Source organism: Battus philenor, unplaced genomic scaffold (assembly GCF_028537555.1).
Source record: "Battus philenor isolate CCGP_79_NKW_IND1 unplaced genomic scaffold, ilBatPhil1.0.hap1 SCAF_7, whole genome shotgun sequence".
NCBI classification, from domain to species: domain Eukaryota; kingdom Metazoa; phylum Arthropoda; class Insecta; order Lepidoptera; family Papilionidae; genus Battus; species Battus philenor.
This window is the reverse complement of record NW_027181737.1, coordinates 10,459,398-10,482,613: the sequence shown is the minus strand read 5'-3', so window position 1 is coordinate 10,482,613 and position 23,216 is coordinate 10,459,398. Positions and strand designations below refer to the sequence as shown.

Genomic DNA, 23,216 nt, shown 5'->3' with positions numbered 1-23,216 from the left:
TTTTTTCTAACGGTTCCTGGAGAGAAGGTCTTCAAGGAAAATGACCTTAACTATATTGTCGGTCCACCTAGAGGGATACCAGCCAACACCCCGTCTCCTACTCGTGGTCACCGCTCGAGAAGCCTAAAGTCTCAACGACTGTCAGTTGCACGAGCGATGTACCTCACCCACTGCCACTTCAGACAAGAGATACGTAATTAAATAATAGCTTGCATCTTAAGATAACTTCATAAGAGTGACAGAAGTAAGTATATAAGGCAATATGTGCTACAACCGTATCAGACAAAGCACTTACTTACAGGAACAAAGCTTAGTTCATTTAATCAACGTGTCAATACATCGCCCCTCGTGTATGATTATAATCTGAACATTAATATTCACTACACAACGTTGGTTATATTGAATTTGTAGCTCAATAAACATAAAATTAGGCGACAGTTATGTCGGTGTGCACTATACATTACTTATTAGACACAAATATTCATTATATACAATAAATTGAACACAATTTTATGCTAAAAGTTCTTACAAGTTTTTATAATATTTTTGAAGAATACCTAAATACATGCAGTAATCATTTTTATAATTATTTCAGCAGTAGAGCGTTTGCTGCTGGATAAAGGCATTTTTAAAATTATAATCATACCATAATTACATATTTAATTCTTGTATTTTTACTTTCTTAATATGATCAAGTTCCGATAATAGTGAAAGAAAGCATTTGGCTTATAAGAAAATTCAAAACACGTACTTCGTCATCATTATTATAATTTTAGCCGCAGCACGTCCAATACTGGACACTGGCTGATTTACAAGAGGCCTGGTTGGAAGCAGCTTGCATCCAACGTCTACCGACGACTATCTGTCTGTCTACCTTGTAAGCGATCGCTCTACACTGAATTTGTCGGTACGTCGCCCTTCACAACCTTAAAGCTTTGAGCAGCCATCTGTTTTGCGCGCTATGTGACTTGCCACCGCCATATTACTTTCCAATCTATTGGGCTACGGATCTCGTTACTCCAGGATCGATCTCGTAGAGAAATCCCGAGGATAGTCCTCTCCATGGCTCATTGAGCAACTGTAAGCTTACGAATTAGGTCTAAAGTGAGAGACCGTGTTTCGTTTGTATAGTACACTAACTAACTAACTAACACAATTTACAAATTTTCCAATCAACACTGTATTTACGTCCGTTCCGACGAGCCGTCAGAGGATCGTAAAACAATCCTTCAGAATAACTTTAACAACCCATTGTATAAAACAAAATTGGAGCTTGTTTCCTGTCGGCTCTAAGCTAGGTTTATGAGATGTCTAACGTCATTCGACTCGAGTGTGAATGACAAGTACGCATGGTATACAGGAAGTACGGATATACACTATTATACAAAGCAACTCCAGCTAATTCTCCAACTCTAATCCTAAACAGTCCCTGTAGTGTTTACATTAATATTAGATTAACGTAATCACTACGCTTGTCTATCAAGCACACATAAAACAAAAGTTATAGATTAATTTATTTAATCAATTAACTATTTAACATAAAACGCCAGAGGCGCATTATTTTATTTTAGTTTCAACAACCTTACTTAAAATGGAATATTGATTGAAATACGAACGATATTACGGAGATGGCGACATAAAAAAAAATATTTCCGTTAGCTAAAAAAATTTTTTGTAGGGACAGCCATGTTAGGGTCAAGAATATCAGGTTAATAAGCTCGCCATATTAACTAAGTAAGTTTGCATTTAAGTGCAAATCAACTCTGTAACAAATTTGTAAATATTTTTAAATTTTGATTATCATTGTCACATACTATAATTCTTGCAGGAACATTGATAACCATCATTTAAGGAAAAAGTGTGTCAGAACAATTCTATTAAAGGATTTTTTTTAGTTAGACAATAAATATCAAGTAATAAATTATTTATTTATGTATTAAATTAAACAGATTACCATGCATAGTTAATAAAATTTAATAATTTTAAAAATAAACACAAATTAGTAAGTTATTTAGATCATTTTCTAGCATAAATTATGAGTCTATGGCAAAAAAGAAATGCAAGTAAAAAAACAGTTGAAATTACAATAAATTGTCCAATAACTTGAATTTAATAATGCAAGGAAACAGGCATTTGGACTTTTTTATTGTTTGTTATTGTGATTTTTAAAATGTGTTAAAAAACAGATAAGACTTCTTGCTTGTATTTAAAAGCCCATTTAAACAAATATGAAACATTTGTTTTACTTATAAAATAACCAATGATCGCTAGCTGCAAGTTTTCCAGGGGTTTTTATGTAAGTAGTTATGCTCACACGCAAATCTCCTTTTTATAAATAAACATTTTTTATGTATACAAACTAATGTAAAATACACAAAAATATTGATGAAACTAAAAAAATTATAAACTATTGTGGTCGTATGCAGTTATTTCCCATTTTTACAGCTCGCACTGTATTCTTAGCATAATAGGACAGGCCTTAATAATGAACAAAGTTTCATATCATGTATACCAGGAAAAATAAAATATATGGTTGGAGTTTGTGAAAAAGAATAAAGAATGAATTTAATTTCTGTAGAATGATCCACAAATAAAAATCATTCTCTAATTACCTTCAAATGTTATTAAACCACAAATGATTTTTATTTGTTTTATGAAGCAGAATCTTTGTATAATTTTGTCTCTATGAACCAATCCTTATTTAAAAAAATATATACAGATGAATATAATAATGATATTTTAAAAAGAAGCTTAAAATGTATGTCGTCCTATTTAGAATAATTTTTATAATAAATTTACTATTAATATAAAAGATAAAAATATATCATAAATATGCCTCCAGTTTCAATTTTAGTAATTTTCGGGAGAAAAGAGAATATTCAGTACAGAACAAACAATCAAGAATTAAATATGTCTAAGCTGGACTTTTAACAATGCAAGATGCGGGTGTTTAGATTTGGTTAGCAAACTTCTTTACAAACACTTTATAATCATATCTCGTTTAATAAAAATAGTAATATTGAAATTGCATTAAAAATGTTTTATTATAGTGCATCAACAATTTTTGACGATATTTTAGGGTTATGTTTATGTTTAACAAATTAATTAGGCAAGATTTAATGTCCATATTGTGAAAATATGATGCGTTGTTTTTAGTAAATCAGGGCTTAAGTACTTTATTAAACATACAAAAACAACTTCTTTCAAAACAAAAATAATAGCAACAAATAGCACAGTTACCTTTTAATGTCTCCTTCAAAAAGTAATGACTGGATCTGACAAGAATAAGTTACAATAATTACACAACACTAAACAATTTCACTTAAACAATGAAAAAATAACCACAATATAATACTGCTGTTGTTCACTATTTACTATAGCTTCTCAATTCCAAACAAAACTCCAAACCAAACTCTGTTGTGTTCGTCACCCGCTGATTATGATTACTTGCCATAAAAAAATAACGTTATAACTCATTGCTTTAGATTTAATAATCCAATAGTAAGTAAAACATGCGTTATGTACTAGATTTCGTATTTAAAACAAATTCCTTGGTGATATAAACTCTTCGTTATTATTTTAAAAGATTTTAAATTGTTTATTAGTATTGAAATTGGCATATAAGCTATTTCGATATGAAATACCTATTAATAATAAACAAAATACCAGAGACTGATCATTTGCTTCCCTCTGCTTAGTTAAAATTAGTGAAACGTTTAATAAGAAAACGGATAATTATTTATTGATGTTAATATTATCATTTATTGATATTCAATATTGTGCGGAAACGCGCGTGTGTCCCTATTTATAATACTGTTTTATATTTAAAAAAAAAACTTCATGCTTCGGATTTATTAAGTTAAAGCTTCATATGTAATAAACCCATGTGTTCCTATTTCAGATTTAAAAATCCTTTTAAATAGTATGTCACTTCGTTTTACGACCCTTATTTTTGGCCGAAATACTCTCAAATTATAGTATATTACCCGACGTTTGATGACGGCATTTATTCTGTAGCTTTTTGTCAATAATATAACCGATAGTATAAATTCATTATTAACACATAATATAATAATTATGAACTATGTTATGTAGCCATGAATAAGGAAATTTTTTTAACTAAATAATTTTCTTCTATATTATCATGCGGTTCGAATCCTTTGACAGTGACGTTTCTTTTATATAGGTTATGATTTTATGAATCAAAATATTTTTATGAATAATAGTACTAAATAAAGTTGGTAAGAATGAATTTATCTATATTAAAAACGCTTTTCAAAACTACGCCAGTTTTTTATCACCATGTAAAAAACTTGTCAATATTTCCATCAATTATTAAAAGAAAAATTCATGTAACTACAAGTAATTGTGATTTAATGGAATTTTTCGATTCTAAGAAAAATTGGAGTGAAACCAATATTAGAGTAGGCAGAGCATGGAGGTTGGACGAGTTAAGAATAAAATCTAATGTAGATTTGCATAAATTATGGTATGTTTTACTTAAAGAGCGAAATATGCTTTACACTATGGAACATGAATGTAAAGAGAAAACGAGACTGTTCCCTAATCCTGAAAGAATTGATAAGGTACAAGAGTCCATGAATAACATTGAAACAGTAATAAGAGAACGTAATGTTGCATATTACAAGTTAGAAACTGGAGAGACTGGGGAGCGCCCTGTTGAGGATGTAATCAATGTTTTTGGATTACCTGAAAAGTACAATAAACAAGAATATCATATACCACAATTCATGAATACACGGTGGGTCAGGTCATATTTGGAGCATGGTTACATAAACAGTATAGCAGTGAAAAAATTTTATAGACTGTATAAAGAAAAACAATACAATGAAGCAAGAAAAGCTCGCAATAGAGATTTTAACCATGTTCAACACCTATTAAAACGTTTTCCAGATATGGATATGGAAAAGTTGAAAGAGGAATATCCAAATGTCGATATTGAAAAGGCAAAAAGAACTAAAAAGGCTAGAGGGCACTTTTTTCCTAAATATTAGTATTGCTAATGTGTCAACATTGTTTTTTTTTATGTGACAAGTATGATTGTAAGTTATATAAGTTTATGTAATAGAAAAGCTTAAAAAGAGAGTGGTTCCTCTTCAACTGTAGCAGAAATATTTAGAATTATCACTTTGATATGCTGGAGTTTAATTTTAACTAAAAATATCAGAGACTTCCAAAAATTACTTTTATTCTGAGATGAATTGTGAATTTGTGTAATTTTAAACAAAATTAAAATAGTACAAGTAATTAGATATTTTATTTATATTTTTAAACCATTCCACAGTTGCAACAATTCAATTATGTTTACAGTGTATGAGAAAAATAAGGATACATAAAAGTATTATATTTCACAACTTATTTAATTAAAAATAAAAGAAATGGAATTCAGTTTTTTTTATTGGATACATGTAGAAATCACTAAGAACTTTTATAGTAACTACTTGCTTTATATAATCCTAGAACAAAATCATTATCATCAGAATATAAGTGAGAGATGCTCACAGCTGGTTTTGGGTGTCCTCCAGGTATCAATAGAGGTTGAAACTGGCCACTTTCCTTTGTGGGCAGACATCTGAGGTTCTACTAGTTCCAATGTCCTATGTGAGCTCTCCATTGCCACTTCAATGTTCATAACAGAATAGGATATAATAAATAAGAAAATAACAAGTTAGTTTCACAGAGTTTTATTAGTTGAAAAGAATTGTTTTGCTTTTATAGTTACAGTACTATTAAGTAGTGAATAATTCAAAATAATGTTAATGGGAAATGTGCTGAGCATGATTTACAACAATATCTTTCTTTTTTAACTTACCTTAACTAATACCCTAAAATTACAAGCAAGAAGATTTTTGACCTTTGTTATTAATTATACAAATTCCATGATAATACGTTACAAGAATGCCTTGTCAAGTTTGTTTCATTTTTAAAATCCTTAAAACTCAGTGTTTTCATGTGATGACGACTGAACTTTCGGTAATCGAAATTACTTTCAAATACCTTTCTTGTTCATAGGAAAATATTTGTTAAATTTACCCATGTGTTTATCAATATGAGAAACGATAAATTTACAATCCAAGTAAACCTACGTTTTCAAAAATCTTAAATGCTTCAGGTAGATGTCCATTGCCTGCTAGTTTATGCAGTCTTATTATTAGTTCTTGCAATTGTTCATATATTGACCGATACTGTTTGATAAACTGTAGGGTAACAGAATATGTACAATATTGGGGAATAAAATCTTCTTCTATTTGTTCATTATGAAGCATTTTTTTATTTAATGTGTCTAACATATCTTGTACATGTTGTACATTAAATGCCTCTAAATAAGCATCCAGTGCTATATATAAACAAAATATTACATAATTTTGGTCTATTGTGAAGGAGTCTTTATTAGCAATTGGCATAAATTTACGACATGACTCATTGGTTTTGGAAATGGAATGCTGTCTTTGCATTATTTTATTCATTGTCTTTGATAAATATTTGGTAATATTTTTTACTCTTCGTGCTTTTATCATATTAGTTGCAGAGATATCTAACTTGTTATGAATAGCTGGATATTGTTCCCATTCCTTATTATTTATAAAATTCATAATAATTTGTATAATGTTGTTTTCGCTAGCAGATATTATTGAGTGTACATGCAAAGATCCAACTAGATATTTCATGTAAGATGGTTGTATTTTTTGCAGGATTTTGGGTATTGATTCTTTAGGTAATTCTATAAGAAAAACAAATATGAAAGATTGACAAACATGAGGAAATATACTCATAAATTTTCATCAAAATAATCAAATCCATGTAATGAATATCATGGCACATTTTAGAAATTGAAGAAAATATAAACTTTTTGGTATTTTTAACAAATTGGTGAAAAATTTGTTATGCATACATTCTAAGCAATAAACGTTTTTTAAACTATAGTTTTTTTAATTATGTATATATTTTTAACACATTTACAATGCTCTTTTTATTTCAGATAGTTACCTGTTATAATTTTATAAAATTCCTTAGCAAAAGCCTTGCAATATTTTCCAGTATTAGGGTAGTCACTATTTGAATTATTTTCACAGATGTAAAATGTATGTACCATTGCATTTAACCAAACCTAAAATTTTAAATATGATGTTAGATTTTAACATCAGATGCTGTTCATAAAAAACATAAATAATTAGTGAAAGAAGCTTACAGATATAATTCTTATGTATTCCTCAGGATATTGGAGATGTACCATATATGTAAATATTCTTAGAATTTGTCGGCAATTATTATTGACAGCACCAGTGTAGAGAACATTGTCAGACCATAGAATGAAAGTCATCAAAGGTCTATGTGATCTCATTATATGGCATCCCATATTGTTAGTGTATCTAAAATTACATTTATCAACAGAGATAGGATATATGTATGCATATTTACCTAAAGTTATGGAGAAAGCTTTGATAAGTGGACATAACTATTAATGATTTTGTAAGAAAAGCAATTAGACATCAATGTATGGATAGTTTCATTAATCCCATCAAGGTGTTTCAAGACCAAGACAACCTTTAGAAATAAATAGATGACTGATATGAAGAAGTATGCAAATGGAAACTCCAAAAATACCTCCCTTTATATATTTTATCTAATAACTATTACTTATATATTTTAAGGTAAAAATATAACTTACTGGTTATGCATTTAAATATGTAACTTCTGCTAATTGAATTACAAATATAGGGATAACATTGTAATTGGTTAATGATCAATAGCTTTTAAGAATGTGTTAAATTGCTGTAGCTCAATTTTTTAGTAGTTTAAAATTGTAATCAAATTTAAATTATCATTAATATCATGTAATTTTATATTGAAAGTAATAAATAGGTTTTCGATATAATTTAGATGAAGAGTGCCAAAAGAGATGCACATATGAATTATAGTTTTTTGTTCTGAGTATTGACTTTTTATTTACGTAAAACAACACATTAACACTAGTTATGACGCTATATCAAGGTTTTATTTTAATGTTTGCTTTTAAAGTAATGTTTGTCTTACCGAGAATTCCATATAGCTAAATCAAATTGTAATAATTCAATGATACTTTCTAAAACCATCATTAGACGTTTAATTCGATCTGATCTCTTTAATGCCTCATAAATTTCAAATTTTTCTTTTTGCCAATGCAAGCCTTTTACACTTTCTTTCATTTCTTCAGGAATATTATCATATTTATCAACCAAAGCTTCATCTTTGCTGTCAGAACTAAGCTCATATTCAAGTCTATTCATACAATATTTGACAATGCCATTTTTGCATTCAAATTGTACTCTATTACTAAATGTATTATCTTTTACATCCATTGGAGAAGTTAGAAAATTTGTATAACATTTTCTGATTGTTTTACCCAGACATGGTGGATGTAAACTAAAGTTATGAGACAGAATTTGTTGACATTTTTCTAATATATATGACACATCACAATCAGCATCTGGGTCTTCATGTGCATTCTGAAATTGTAATGAAGAATATTACTTTAAAAGAGGTATTTAAACATCCATATAATAATTTTTATGGTACACAATGTACCATTTAAAACTAGGAATGGTCATTCAGTTATCACTAAGGAGCTTGATTTGTAACTTTTAACATTCCTTAGATTCACTCTGTAGGTGACACATATATCACATTGTGGCAAAGAGAGGGTTTAGATGTAGCAATGATAACCCGCATATCAAGTTTTAGGAGGCTTTCTTGCAATTCATTGGTATTCATATTCACCAAACAAACTCCGCTCTCTACCTTAACTGTCGTTAACTAAAACTTATCTCTACATATACCCATGGAATGTTTCAGTGTGGTGGGAAATATAAGGTCCCATGTTCAAAAAATTATTTATCTAGAGATGTTATAACCTTCATTGAAGGGTATGATAAATATATTTGTAAGTGCAATAGAGTGAATTTAAAAGAGTTTGAATTTATATATTTTTTAATTCAGGTTATATTGTTAACACACACATAGGCAGGCCTTCTAGATGGACTGATATAACACACTTGCAGCAAGTTGCAAGGGGAGTCTATCGGTTGATGGGTAAAAGTTTGCAAATATTTTTCAGCTACAATGCTATTATATCAATATTAATGAAATCAATATCACAATAAAGGATTATTAATTACCAGCATTATCTCTACCACATTTTTTAAGATGTTAGCAGATAGATATTGAGTAGGTGTAATGCAAAGGAAGCAAACTTCTAGTGCTTCAAGCCACATGTTTGTCTTCATTTCTATTTTAAATGATTCTTCCACATATGATGGTACTTGTTTTATAATGTTCTGAAAAGTGAAATGGGAAATTTTAAATATTTTTATGCCAAACATGTTATTAATTGTAATGATGGTTGTAGTTTTTAACAGTGTTATTATTAAAATTTTACCCTGCTAATTTTAGTTTTGTTACTACACTTCAGTTTGTAATAAATATACTAGAAGACAGTATTAAAAACATGTCATTTTTGTATTCAAATTAGCAGGTTAAAACAACATGGAATAGCAATTTACAACATCAAACACAAGCTAAAGTCTTACTTCTTAAATAATCTAGATAGAATAGTTAGTAACAAACTTAAATGCTACATGCATTTAAAATTGTCACGCCTCCTAGTGCCACTCTCAGAGGATTGTCTAACCAGTTGATTAACTCAATTTTAAATGATTTTGTTTTTTTTTTATAGCTCAAATATAAGCCCAGGAAGTTTCTTGTGCTATCTACTACAAAGAAATTATAACTATAATTTTATTATATCAAGTAAATTAAAATTACACAATTGCAATCCACTTTTAAAAGCTTCTTTTTAATTCTGTGTTTCCAGTTGATTAAAAAAAGAATTTATTTTTAGCTAAGTTTGGTCTCTTGTATAGTTCTATAAAGGATTTTCTATTATAATAAGATAAATTTGATATATGGTATCAATGCTTACACCTTCCTTAACATTCTGATGGTCGCATTTATTTCCATTTATACATGATGGTAGGTATATTAATTTAAGTCTTTTAGCAAAATTATGATACGCTTTATAAGAAACTTGTTCACATGCTTTAATAAAGTTTTTCCTTTTCAAAGCTTTAAAATCTTCTCCAATATTACATGAATCCGACTTTAGTCGTTTAAGATTGGATTCATTTTCTTCAGTTATTAGACGTTTTGTTGGACCTTCTTGACGGCAAAGTAATTTCGCCTTTTTCTTTTGAGGACTCATGATGGATAGATTTTTGTCATAATTAATTCCACGTTTAAAATGTAAATGATTTTTTTTAACTTGTTTCCTTTACACAGTATCCTGTTTCTAGGGTAGCTTTAATTTTAAAATGATAGTTGTTTCATATACATTAAAGTTTTTGTTGTGACATATTCTATTTTTTTTAATTACTTGAGTAAGCATATGTTTCAAATTATACAGCCACCAGAAATAAGCTAATTATTACGATAATTGATATTCCTACTTAAGAACATCAAACAAAAAAATTATTGATACCATAAAATGTAAAGCTCAGGTTCAATGAGTTCATTAAGCATATATTTGAATCGGCTGATCTTCTCTTTCTCGCTCATCTCTGAAAGTTCCGAACGATCGGTTTAATTATTCGGGATATAAATTTATTATACATTATGCGATTAAAAAATTGCAACATAATGCTATGCTGGATGCAACAATCTTTTGCGTTGTGTACGAGTAGTAACGTAAAATAATCTATCAAGGTTAACACAGTCCATTGATTCTCGTAGTTCGTGTGTTTTAGATATTTTCTACAGTAATTATTTGCGTTGTTTCTGAATTTAAAAAGAAGTTATAAAATTTATTTAATGTTGTACATTTAAAACAGTGAATTACCAAAATAAACCGACTTTTAATAAGAATTATTGACTATAAGATGTTAATCTTTGGCAAAGGTAAGTCGTATTTTTTGTAGTAATTAGTACATTTACGTATCATTTAGATAGAGGATACGGATCGAAATCAGCTCATTGCGTATTGGATATCATGTGATGTGGGAAGACATCCCTGTTCCTCTCTAAAATTTCACAGACAATGCCTCGATTCGAACTCCCGGCCGAAAGTACCCGGCGATAAATATTGCTCATCGTCCTTTGTATTTCGAAATACAACGATTAACAAAACGTTACATAGGTAGTGTGAGACGGAGATAACGCTCTACGAAGCCGAAATTAGCCGATTGTCTTTTTCCAAAGGTCGATGTGCAATATTTATTGCCGGGTACTGGACAAACTTAATTCTTCTGAATCCTGTACTTACGGTATAATACTCATCATTAGGTGCCATCAAATTGACAAAGAGAACAAACTTGAACAAACAAAGCAAATATGTGTACATTATTCGGAGGTATAATGTCAGTAAATGTTGTACCTCCTATCCTTTTACTAGTAGTGATTCTAACACAGAAATCAAATTTTAAAATAATTAATAAAATTCACTTATCTAACTATTGTCTTGTATTAAGTTTTTGCTGTAAGCTCTTGGAGCTTTTATAGCTTCATCGGAACACTACTATCTTAAGCATATGATTACTATATAAGTTTACCTTTTGTTTAATTTTGTAGTACCTGTAGAGTTTAAAAGTTTTGAATGAAGCAGAAAATGTGTACTCAATGTAACCTACGCAGCTAAAGCTTATTGTGCTCAATGGCGTGGTCCCAAATATTGAAAATAATTGATTCGTAGTTGTACGCAACCGAAATAAATAGGTTTGCAATTGTAGCTATACTTTCTTGAATAACCGCCACTATAAAACCACAATACCCAATAGCTCAGACAACAGTACCGCAGGCAAGCGAGCGCCAACACAATATCCCAAACAGATTAGACGACATGGCTTTAATTTTTAAGGTATATTGTCGAAAATTTTGTAGTTTACAAAAAAAAAAATTATAAATTTTTTATTTTTAGAAAATCACTTATATATTCCTAATATTTTTTTTAACTATAACACTATGTTTTTTTTATTGTACTATTTTTGATACAGGCTTGGTTGATTATCATAATATTAGTTTCATAATATTGACTGAATTTTTTAAACATTTAAAGTTTTATTATTGGTGTTCAAATACAAATCTTACAGTGTAATATTTAGATAGAAAATTTTCATTGTCATTATTGAGTAACTTTTATTTGCAGCCACTGACCGTGAAGGTCGTCACACTTTTTAGCATTTGTCTTTGTAAGATAAAATATTTGTTTATCGATTGGTTTATTTTAAAACTTCTAATAGAACGTTTTTTTTTTATAATAATTTAAACAGTAACCTTTGAAAAACTAGAAGTTCTTTTGTCTAATAACATTTTAAATTTTTTTAGATATTTTCTGCTGTTGCATTAGCTTCGGGTGTTTTGTCTGTTCATGCTCCTGGTGGTTATTCATATAATAGATTCAGTGGTCCCGTGAGCGGGCAGATTGTAGAAGTACAAGTGCCTGCTGCACAGAATGTTGCAGCCCAAGAACATGCCAGCTATGGTTACGATCACAAGGCTGGTCAAATTGATCCAGAAACTGCAAAATACGCTCGACTAAAAACTGTTGATTATGTGGTAAGATAAAAACCTTTTTTTAATTCGAAACATGGTAAGCATTCCTCAGAATCATATTTTTATATCAAATTTACATTATTTTCAGGCCAAACCGGACTATCATTATGCTTATGGGGTTGAAGATCCACATACTGGTAATCAACAAAATCACAAGGAGCAACGTGATGGGGACGTAGTTACGGGGGAATATTCTTTAGTCGAACCTGACGGCTCACTACGTATTGTCCGATACACAGCAGACCCTAAAAACGGATTCCAGGTAAAAACTGTACACTGACCGTTTATTAACGTTCTAATAAAATTACAAGAAGGTCATATAATTCATGCAATGTATAGGTATAGTGTATCGAAGTGATAGTATTGTCAATAAAAATATTTATCATATTAAACATATATCCGATCATTGCAGTACAAAGTTCTCGTTCTATAAAATAAGTTAGTTGGTGTCCGTTTACTTTCCAGTACACGAAGAAAATCGATCCAATCAAAACACGAATCTTTGTTAAAATAAACAACAACGTTAGCATCTTCATAATAACCTTTTTCTTTTCTTAGGCCACAGTACACAAGCAACCAGTTGCTCATGCACAGCAAATAGAACAGCCAGTTCACTACGGACGGAAGAATCAAGAAGAAGATGATTCACGAGAATACTAGTCAAGGTTATTTCATAGAAATTCTCTGCTCTGTGTTCACGCCTGTTTGTTGTTAATTTATCTGTTAATTGTTATAAGTTTTTACAATAAAATATTACTTTAAGACTGCTTTTAATTAAAAAAAATGCATTTTACGTTATGGATAAAGTATTTACTTCTTTTATTGTTAGATGAAGGTAAATTCGTCTCAGTTATCTAATATAAAAAATACGACTTAAAGATATATTTGCTAGTCTGACTGCTGACAAAATTTAGTTCTACTAACTAAACCACACAAACCCTAATCTTCTTGGTTACACATTTTTGTACAACTTCTTACGTTATGAAATATATTGCAAGAACGAAAAAATTGTTTTTTTTTTTTCAAATCAAAAATGTAAGGTATTTCGACATTATTATTTATTAAGCAATATTGACTAAAGCATATTTTAAAAAATGCCCTATTTTAAAATTATTTTCAGTTTTTCGAATTTATTATTGAAGAATGTCTTTGTTAATCAAATAGGTAATGATGGTGATATGCTCGGTCCTGCTCCTCCTAAAAACGTTCTTAAGAAGTCCATTGGGAAGGGAAATATTATTGTTGAACTTTTCTCTGCTGATATGGTGTTAAGTGATTGTAGGTACCGCAACTGTAATAAAAATGTACTGTTAATGTACTTCTTGTTATTTTTAATAAATTAAAATATTGTAATATTAAAATCATCAAAAAACTAATCAAATCGATCGCTGCCGTAAAAATCAAACCAGAGAGTTGATTAAGAAGATAGACTTGCCATTTTTCCAAAAGAGTTAAAATAAAAAAATAGTCATACCGAAGTTGACAACCGTCCGATGTAATTTTTCGTAATTTTATTGCATTTTTATTAAACAACTTCTTCCCAATATATTCAAATTTTAATTGATTTTCTTTTAAATTCTTATGGGCTACTTTGAGTATTTGAAAAACACTTGAGAACCGTTTTACAAACGCTTTTGTTTTCATTGTATATAGAGTAAATATTAAAAAAAATATTTAAAAACAAAGATGTTGATTGTTGGTTGTTTGAAGAATGCTAAATCTTTACTATCAATAAATTAATATATAGCTATTCTAAATAAAACACCAAAGTATTATTTCGCAATATTGAAAATACTATATGATTTTATCTTGATTGTGCAATTGAAATTTTCAACCTCTTCTTATTTAAAGTTCAGAATCAGAAGTGAAAAAAGAACGTAATAAAAAAAAATTCCATTTAATTGGTACGATTAACTTTTGCAAACAGTTACTATTTTTTTGAAAACGATTACATAATTAGCTATAGGCTGGAAGGTTCATACAAACGTTTGTTTTTTAAGCGATGTCACTCATCAATACACCACTAACCTTAGTATCAAGTATATTGTTATAGATAGAGTATAAATTATTTAATTTTTTCTCTAAAATCTATTTTTCTTACTTGCAGTGCCATAGGGTTATCGACCATCACAAGCGAAGCTTCTTTTAGTGCTTTTGATGCCTTTATTTCACCTTCGGCAGCTATTATCTTCGCCCTTGCTTCTCTATCCGCTTCTGCTTCGGCCGCCATGGCTCGCTGTAGCTGCACTGGCAGTCTTACATCTTTGCTAAGATATTAACGAATATTATTATTAGCTTATATACTTTTTAGTAAATCGCAGGATGCGAGCCACTTCCAATTGGTGTTTTTGGAAAGCTGCGAATGAGGCCTATGATTAATTTTATGGGAATCATTCTAGAGTTCAGGAAATACTTAAAAATTAAATTGTGTTCAATAACTCAAATTAAACCAATCGTTGTTATAAACAACAGCTATGAATAGTAAATGTTGTAGTTTACTAAGAAAAAAATTACATTACATTTCAACTCTTTCAACTTCAACGCCCCAGGGTTCGGTGGCCTCGTCTAAATTGGCTTGCATCATGTGACTGATGGCCTCACGGTCTGACAATAGTTGAGCCAGGTCTCTCATGCCCAGGACATTACGCAGCGTCGTTGCAGCTAGCAGGCGTGTCGATGCACTGTAATGTAATACACCTTTTTCTTATAAGGAAATTTCTATTCAGCGACAGTTAACTGCTCAAAAACAGCGTTGTTTTTGGTTTATTTTACTTAAACAAGTTCGAGCGTAGTGTTGAGTGAATCGTTTCGGAACTCTTTGTAATTGTTCCTTGACGTAATGTTATTTTTAAAAAAATTTAGTTGCTTGAAATTTTTCAATAAATATATGTTATACGTGATGGGATGACAAAAGATTCCGATTCTTATTTATGTACAGTCTTGAAAAATTGTATATCACGATAAACTTCACCATATTTATCTCATCACCTTTTGTTATCCAAATGCTTACCATTAGCAGGAATTTGGTCCTATACTTTTTTGGTAAAAAAAAGAATAAATTAGTATACAATATTTGACAGTGGTCACTTTGTACAAGTTGATTGAAATAGGAAATAGGTTGATGGAAATAGGTGTAAAAGATTTAAAGTTTTTCGCTGAAAAATTACCAATAACTTTGTATAACATAAAACTAAACGTACACAGTGCACTCCGATGGCAACGGAATTATTACTTAAAAACATGAATAGTAATAGTAGTAGTATGAAGTAATTCTACTTCAGTGAACGTTAAAATGTGGGTATCAGACCTTGATCTTTGTTTCGTCATTTTAGCCCATAGATGCCTACTGTAAGGTATAGGCCTCCCCCAAAGACATTTATGGAGGATATACAATAATCGCCACACTTTGCCGGCGGGTTGGCGAACGCAGCGTGGTATTACGGTAAATAGAGGACACCACTGCCCATCCTCTGGAAATTTGTCCGTTAGCAGTGGTTATCCTATATAATTAAAGCACAAAGTGTAAATTATGTAAGATTGTATCTCGGGAATTGAACCCGCGACCGACGATCGCAAATCTCAGTCCTCTACCATTTTGTTTTTTTTTTTTATAAACATTGCTGTTTATAAATATGGAAAAAAGTTATAGTTTCAAGAATTGCCGCGAAACATAAGAACTGGATTCACCTGTAATCTGCAACTCGAACTACCGCATTTAGTGGTTCCTTGATTCTGTAGTATACAACTGCATCAACTGCCACTGTCACAGAGTCTCTCGTGAGCACCTAAAAATTAATTATCCAAAAAACAAAGCTTTTATCCCAAGAAAGTGTAAATTTAATATCAAAAAGAAAATATTTTTTTACTTTGTAAAAGATACGAAAGGATTATAATAAAAAAATTAAAATAATTACTTATAAAATAACATAATTTTGAATTGCGAAAAGATATGACAAGCATAGACGTCCACTGCGGTAAATAGGCATCCCCATAAATTACGAATGTGAGGCGAAATTCTAGCTCCTGCTAACCATTATAGCAGATTTGCAGGTTAAAATCGTTTAATCAATAATTTTAATTCTTAATAAAATCGCTTTATATACACAATATCTCTTAATGAACTTAATTTACATAGGTGCCTTAAGAGATGGCAAAGCGCGAAAATTTGTCAAGAACATTTTGAAGATCTAATCGTCCTTTGTATATTTGGCATTCAAAATCTGAACGAACGTTAACTACTATTTAGAGGTTATCAAAGGTTGGACGAATGAAATGAAACAAAAAGACAATCACACATTATAGAATATGAAGAAAAAAGCAAATTGAAAGGAAAAGAAAAATGTAAAGGGAATTCCAATATTTATCATATATGTACATAAAAAAAAAGTTTCACGAAAAATATACACTGGGTATTTTTCATGAAACAATTATAACACTATTTTTCCACATTGTTACTTATCGTCAAGCCAAGCTAAAATTTTTACATCTTAGCGTGTTGCTCCATTAGGCGAGTGGGTCGCCGATATATTCATAGATGAATGTAGAGAAAAATTCAAACTATGCGTTCTTTTTATTTTAAAATTACTGAACAGATGTTTTGTGAAGCTGGAATGCATTTAAATCGTGAATTGCTGTCGGGTTTAATGTCTGTAGGCATGAATCGAGCTGACAAATGAGGTCGGAACTGTGAGAAATCCGTTCACGAACGGTGAACATTCGACAAGTTAAAATAAACACAGCTCACATGGAATTATGATATTGACTATTTATTTAAAGAAAACTTGAATTAAGAATATATGTTTTAACAATAATTCTGACGTAGTTTAATTTTGAATGAATAATAATTTACAGTTTCAATGATGCTCTTGGGAACGCGCAAATGGAGCCGATGACCTGCTTTCATTTTAGCCAGATTGCTTGGCTTCATTGTAAATAATGACGTATACTGGACGCATAATCGAGATATTTTAAGTCTTAACAAATTACGAAGGTAACCTCAATAGGCACCAGATAATTTTAACGAGTTATGAGTTTATTTGCTATCAATATTTGTAACATAAAACTATGGAAAAATATTTGGATAACAACAAAACTGTAGTCTTTGTACTAAAAACTATACTTAAAAAATTGGAATCATATAATAGTATTCTAAAAGAATCCGGGATTAACAGTGTATTGTTCGTAATTTCATGATACAACACGGTACAAAATATTAATAGAAGTATTAAAAGGTTACTTCGCATCCAGACGATTGGTAAACAATGAACTATTGTTTGTGCGTCGTAAAACTTTGATTGATGCTTTATGGCCGCATCAATTAATCGCGAACCGGCGGGAGCAGCATCTGGGTTAACTGTTTTCAATACCAATGCCATGCAGCGCTGCTGACGTATCTTGTTTCATTTCATAGTATGTATATCGGTTTTACTTTTTTTTCATAGTATTCAAACTGCCAGTATTCAATTGTGCTTCAATTGTTTAACTTAAAAAACATGGCGCAAATGTGGATTTAATTTTTTTTAAATGTGTGTATTATTATTTTAATAGTTTTAAAAATCAATTTAATACATTATGCGAATCGCATTAACATGACCATGGACATATAAAATTATTAGTTATCCCAAGTATAAATAATTAGTAATATATAATTCACTCATATATAATATCTATATTAAAATGTCTGTCTATATTAAAATTTATGTTAATGTTGCCGAAAGAGTTTCAACAAAATCGTATTTATGTCAATAAGAGGTTAGAATAAAAGCAATATCTCGGACAAAAGTTTACCTCTTGAGGCGGAACGTTGAATGAAACTGTTCTAAGGTCAACTTTCCTGTAGGTGTCGACGCAAGGCAACACGAAGAAAAGACCTGGACCTCTTGCACCGCCTTTTCGTAATCGACCCAATCGAAATATCACCGCTCTTTCAAATTCTTGCACGACCTGAAAAATATGTTACAGAACAATATGTACATATGGTCATTATGTTCTAATTTACTTCCATGTTCCAGAATGTGTTTGGAAAAAATAGTTTTATTCTTGAAATTTAATTGTTTTGTGCTAAATTGTGTTATAATTAGGTTTATAACGATGATGAAATGTTTCCAGTATAAAACTATAAAAATATTTCTAGTATAAAACTGTAGTTGTCGCTTTAGGTTTCTCTATAAAACATGTTGAATTTTTGGTCCCTTTTGTAGTTTGTAGTGCAATGATAGTTTGTTAATTGAACTTTCAAATTTTTATAAAGTTATCCTAAAAAAATAGGTCCTGCTCTTTACTACCTATGTTGTGTAATTATTAAGGACTCCGAAAGGTACTGCCGAGTCTGACACTTTTCTACATTAAAAGTTAATAAACCCACACAGATTTAAGTTAAACGTTACCGCGATTTCCACAAATGATTTCGCTTGAATTATTTGCTTTTCTGATAGAACACAAATAATAGACAAAAATAAATTAATTGCCTTTATTCGCAGCACACAGCGTTAAATTTCCTCACCGCTACGAGCAGCACAATGATTCTAAACTCTATCTCTGTCTTAATTTTTATTATTTTGTGATAGTGATGTGTTTATTATTTCTTTGTGTTAATCGAATTTGGCAAGTTGCTCAGAATAAAATGTTTCAATGCCATTACAATATTTAACTCGTCAAAAATATGCGACGAATAAAAAAATAAAAATGTTTTTTTCCACAGCAATTTTTTGATAAAAAAATATTAAATTTAGATTAGATTTACTTTTTTAAAGTTATTTATTTTAAAGGTATTTATAACAATATCATTCATACGATAGAATCATTTTTAAATTTTGTTTAATTTCTGCCATATTTCTTTACGCGCGCTTTTTATGATCGTCATTAATAAGAAACTATTTCGATTAATCAGTTTCGTTATTTTATTATTACGTTTATAATCGTTTTACATAATATTTCAATAAAAATATAAATAAATCACCTAATGGTTAGGTGTCTTACATTCTTTCAAACTCTCGGCTATAAAAAATACATGGAAGAGTAAATAAAGACAAATTGCTGTAGTTTTTTTACGACGAGTAACAAGATTAACTGGAAGCTTATTGGATAATAAGTTACGATGCCGTTCCCTCAGGATTTTTCAATTCAAATCCTTTGCGAAAACAGTTTAACTTTTAAGATACGGGATAATTTATCTCTTTGTATAAGTAGTTCAGTTTGCTGTAATAGTGCCCTGAAATTTATAACAACAATGTTGGTTTTCTATCTATTTAATAAGTTTCTATCTATTGAATATAAGAAGTGGGTGTTGTGATAACATTCAACGATAAATCACAGGAGACCTATATGATCAGTTTTTAGTGATAAACAAAATTAGAAGACAATTAGTAATATTATATATTATTTTAGTTTATTTAATGTATGAAAAGATTTATTATTTAATATATTACAAGACGTATTCACCTTAAAACATTCGAATAATGAAAACGGGAACGTGATGATGACTAGGAGAAACGACAGAAAGGTGGCAAATCTCTCAACACATCCCACTGCTTCTGGATTCGCTGATAACATGAACAATTTTGTTTATATTAATTATTAAGCTTCTATATTATACTATTTATGGAACTTATAACAAACACCTTCGAAATAACGAACAGCTATTACGGCACTATAACTAATAATCTTTACAATATTAATGATGAATACATGAACACTCCACAGATCTGTTTTTAGTTATTTCTCAGCTCTGCAATCCGATTTTAGGCAAATTTTTCGTTTAAAACTGGTTAACGTATGGCGCCAAACATTACCTTTTGATACTACTTACGCATTTGTATCGTGATAGCGCAAGACGTACGGGTATCACGATCTAAAACGTTTCAATGCACAATTATTAGATTATAATGAATATTACATCTGAATTGTCAGCAAACACGACGTACTTACGACTGTGAATATTATCGCGCCTAGTGCCTTGTGATCTTAATTCTGTTTGCATTTTAATAGATCTTTATTTATTTATTCTACTTAATAAACCGGATAACGTTGATAATACAATGTTAAATCGTGTATTACACGGCCAACAATCACAGACTGCGCTAACTTACTGTCAGAGGAGGCGCGTGTTTTCCCGACCCGAAAAAAATACAGATTCCTAAAAATATCAATTACACTACATCGTTTCGCAACAATGTTATGTTGTAAATCGACGCTAAAATATACTTTTAGTGTAGAGTATATTTACGTATTTCGAGGTAGCACTCCACTTCTCCAGAATCCTTGTCGTAGCAGCCGAAATCCATTGAGTATTTGATACCGCTTAGTATAAATGGCATTGAATCGTAAATAGATCAATTGTTAAGTATTCGTGTTGTTAGCTACCCGGTGTCTATATGGATACTAAGAAGGCGTGAAACCCAGATGATCAGGTTTATGCCCACAGTAAATAAATAAGCGTACTTTCAGCCATATCGTCGGGAGAGCACGGCCGCACACGATGCTGCAAACTACTAAATTGTTGAAATTAGGCATTCCCGAAACCATCCTCGCTACGCTACATACTTTATGAGAGGATGTTTGGATAATAAATTACTAATACTAAAATTAGCGCAAATTATTAACAATTATTATTCAAAGCTCTCAAATAGTTTAAGTGCACGTACTGAACTTGTGTCTTTCGTAACTTTTCACCATACGAAATTTAAATTTTATCGTTGCAAAATTTAGTCCTTCTTATTGCTAGTGCTATCCAGTATTGATTACTGATTTTAAAAATACAGATTTTTTTATCCACGTATTTTCTTCTCTGTGCTAAAGAAAAATCGTTTAATGTATTATTTAAGAATCATCATTTGTGGGTGGTGTGTTCATCATTAAATGAACTTGTCTCATGTCCATATAAAATAATATAGTTTTTTGGTCGTCGAAAAATGTTTTGTCATTTATTTGCATCTATAGCTTGAAAGCACTGAGCTCTGACGGCGCATAGATTGAACTTTTTTATATTAAATTCTCGCATACATTATTCTGATTCAACTGTGCCTAAAAGAGTAGGACTGTTTGATCAGTTGTTTTTAGTGAACATTCTAACTGGTGAACAAATAGTTCAAGAGTTATATGCAATGCCGGTGCTGTAATTTGTACAAGTATTCAATAACATTTTCTAAAAATGCTAATAAGTTTAAGTAGTCCTCAATGAAATTAAAATGTTGTTTTTTAATTCCCTTTGCATTACATCTTTAATTTTGTTCATTAGGAATCGAAAATAATAAATCGTCTTGGGGTAATTCGCTGTAGGTTTTTACAATTGATAACGAAGTCTGTATATTTATTTTTAATGATATAGTTAACTACTTCTTAGTCTGTACGTTATAATGTGATAGCCTCGGACTATTTGATGGCCTGCGATTATAACATTTACTAGTAATAGTGAAGAATTATTTTTTTTCCTAATAATGTTGTATTCCACGTTATACATGTATTTCATTTATTTATTTATAAGTCATGCCGACAGAATAAACGCATTTTATTAAAGTAACAATTCGCGTATTCTTTTTAACTATCATTAGAAGTTTTATGAACAACATGTGTTATAAAAGATCATTTACGGCGCTGAAACGTGGTTACATAGCTTGAGTCTCGTTAGAAAGCTTATGATCACTTAATAAACCTTAGAGAGTTTCGAATTTCTCTCCGAGATCGAACCATGAATGTAGAGATCCGTAAAGAAACCAAAGTAACCGACATAGCCCAGCGGATTGATAAGTTGAAGTGATAGTGGCAGGCCACAAAGAAACCATAGGCCGGCAAATGCAGAGCAGGACATTCACTCGGAAGGTGGACAGACGACCATGTTATGGTCGTTGAAATACGCTGGATGCAATCTGCTTCCAGATGGTATTATTGCAAAACTACAGGGACGCCTTTGTCTAGCATAGTTCATCTTACGGAAATGATGGTGATATTGATGATAAACTAGCATTTACTTTCCTAACAGACATGTTCAATGTTCACATAAGACTTTTTGAACAAACAAGCTGAAGTACTAATAATACTACTAGTACTAGTAATATTTATAATTGGATTGCTGAAGCTTAATAATCACGAAAAATATTAAAAGCTCTCGTGAATATTTCTAGATATGCAATTTTAGTTATTTGGTTCATGTTTGCTGTGTTTAGTCTTTCGGGTTTTGTTTACAGGTCAATCGGGCTCTTATTATTTAAAAAGATACAAACAAGTGAAACTAGAGATTGAGTCGTAACAGCTCGTTAATTAAATCCAACCTAACAAACATTTTCCCAAAATAACAGAAGTAATAAAACAATGTGTCAATGTTCATGAGTGAATACGCAAAGCTTTAATAAGAAATGTACTTGTTTGAAGCGTGCTCTTTAAATTCTATAAACCGGTGGATCCGCTCGCCGTTCTCTTCGAAACAAGACTTTACTTGACCTTTGTATGTCCTTAACTGTCCTTTAAAGCTACTATTTGACCTTCCATCTTCGCATAAATTACTTGCAGTTTTAGGGGAACTTTACACTTAAACATTGGGTGATTCTGTTCAAATAGATATTAAATCGCCTCTTTAAGGCGGGGCTATTAGCCGTAGCCTATTCATAAATAGCGCAGCTAAG

The 23,216-nt window shown here is 30.5% G+C and overlaps 5 protein-coding genes across 8 annotated transcripts in view; 2 read left to right on the top strand and 3 right to left on the bottom strand.

The window, feature by feature from the left end:
• sfl (N-deacetylase and N-sulfotransferase sfl) overlaps nucleotides 1-3,420 on the bottom strand; it is a 139,628-nt gene extending 136,208 nt beyond the window's left edge. For all 4 annotated transcript variants that reach the window (XM_068774116.1, XM_068774123.1, XM_068774118.1 and 1 more), the window contains exon 1: nucleotides 3,241-3,420. The gene's annotated coding sequence lies outside the window, so the exon portion shown is untranslated. The remainder of the gene's footprint in view (nucleotides 1-3,240) is intronic.
• Nucleotides 3,421-4,177: 757 nt separating this feature from the next.
• mRpL47 (mitochondrial ribosomal protein L47) lies at nucleotides 4,178-5,240 on the top strand. Its single transcript, XM_068774496.1, has one exon. It carries the CDS (start codon nucleotides 4,248-4,250, stop codon nucleotides 5,013-5,015), a length of 768 nt encoding a protein of 255 aa, XP_068630597.1. The 5' UTR covers nucleotides 4,178-4,247; the 3' UTR covers nucleotides 5,016-5,240.
• A 473-nt stretch (nucleotides 5,241-5,713) lies between these two features.
• LOC137930931 (uncharacterized) lies at nucleotides 5,714-10,400 on the bottom strand. Its single transcript, XM_068774297.1, has 6 exons — nucleotides 9,980-10,400; nucleotides 9,177-9,335; nucleotides 8,056-8,507; nucleotides 7,211-7,391; nucleotides 7,009-7,129; nucleotides 5,714-6,742 (listed from the first exon to the last, which is right to left on the bottom strand). The coding sequence occupies exons 1-6, from the start codon at nucleotides 10,256-10,258 to the stop codon at nucleotides 6,087-6,089; spliced, it is 1,848 nt and encodes a 615-aa protein (XP_068630398.1). The 5' UTR covers nucleotides 10,259-10,400; the 3' UTR covers nucleotides 5,714-6,086.
• Nucleotides 10,401-11,887: 1,487 nt separating this feature from the next.
• Nucleotides 11,888-13,260, top strand: LOC137931208 (larval cuticle protein A2B-like). Its single transcript, XM_068774617.1, has 4 exons — nucleotides 11,888-11,905; nucleotides 12,373-12,603; nucleotides 12,689-12,862; nucleotides 13,159-13,260. Exons 1-4 carry the CDS (start codon nucleotides 11,888-11,890, stop codon nucleotides 13,258-13,260), a joined length of 525 nt encoding a protein of 174 aa, XP_068630718.1.
• A 399-nt stretch (nucleotides 13,261-13,659) lies between these two features.
• On the bottom strand, nucleotides 13,660-20,915 carry LOC137930959 (band 7 protein AGAP004871-like). The gene is made up of 8 exons (XM_068774332.1): nucleotides 20,825-20,915; nucleotides 20,408-20,449; nucleotides 20,041-20,141; nucleotides 18,388-18,543; nucleotides 16,288-16,385; nucleotides 15,120-15,281; nucleotides 14,702-14,867; nucleotides 13,660-13,891 (listed from the first exon to the last, which is right to left on the bottom strand). The coding sequence occupies exons 1-8, from the start codon at nucleotides 20,913-20,915 to the stop codon at nucleotides 13,757-13,759; spliced, it is 951 nt and encodes a 316-aa protein (XP_068630433.1). The 3' UTR covers nucleotides 13,660-13,756.
• Between the last annotated feature and the right edge of the window lie 2,301 nt (nucleotides 20,916-23,216).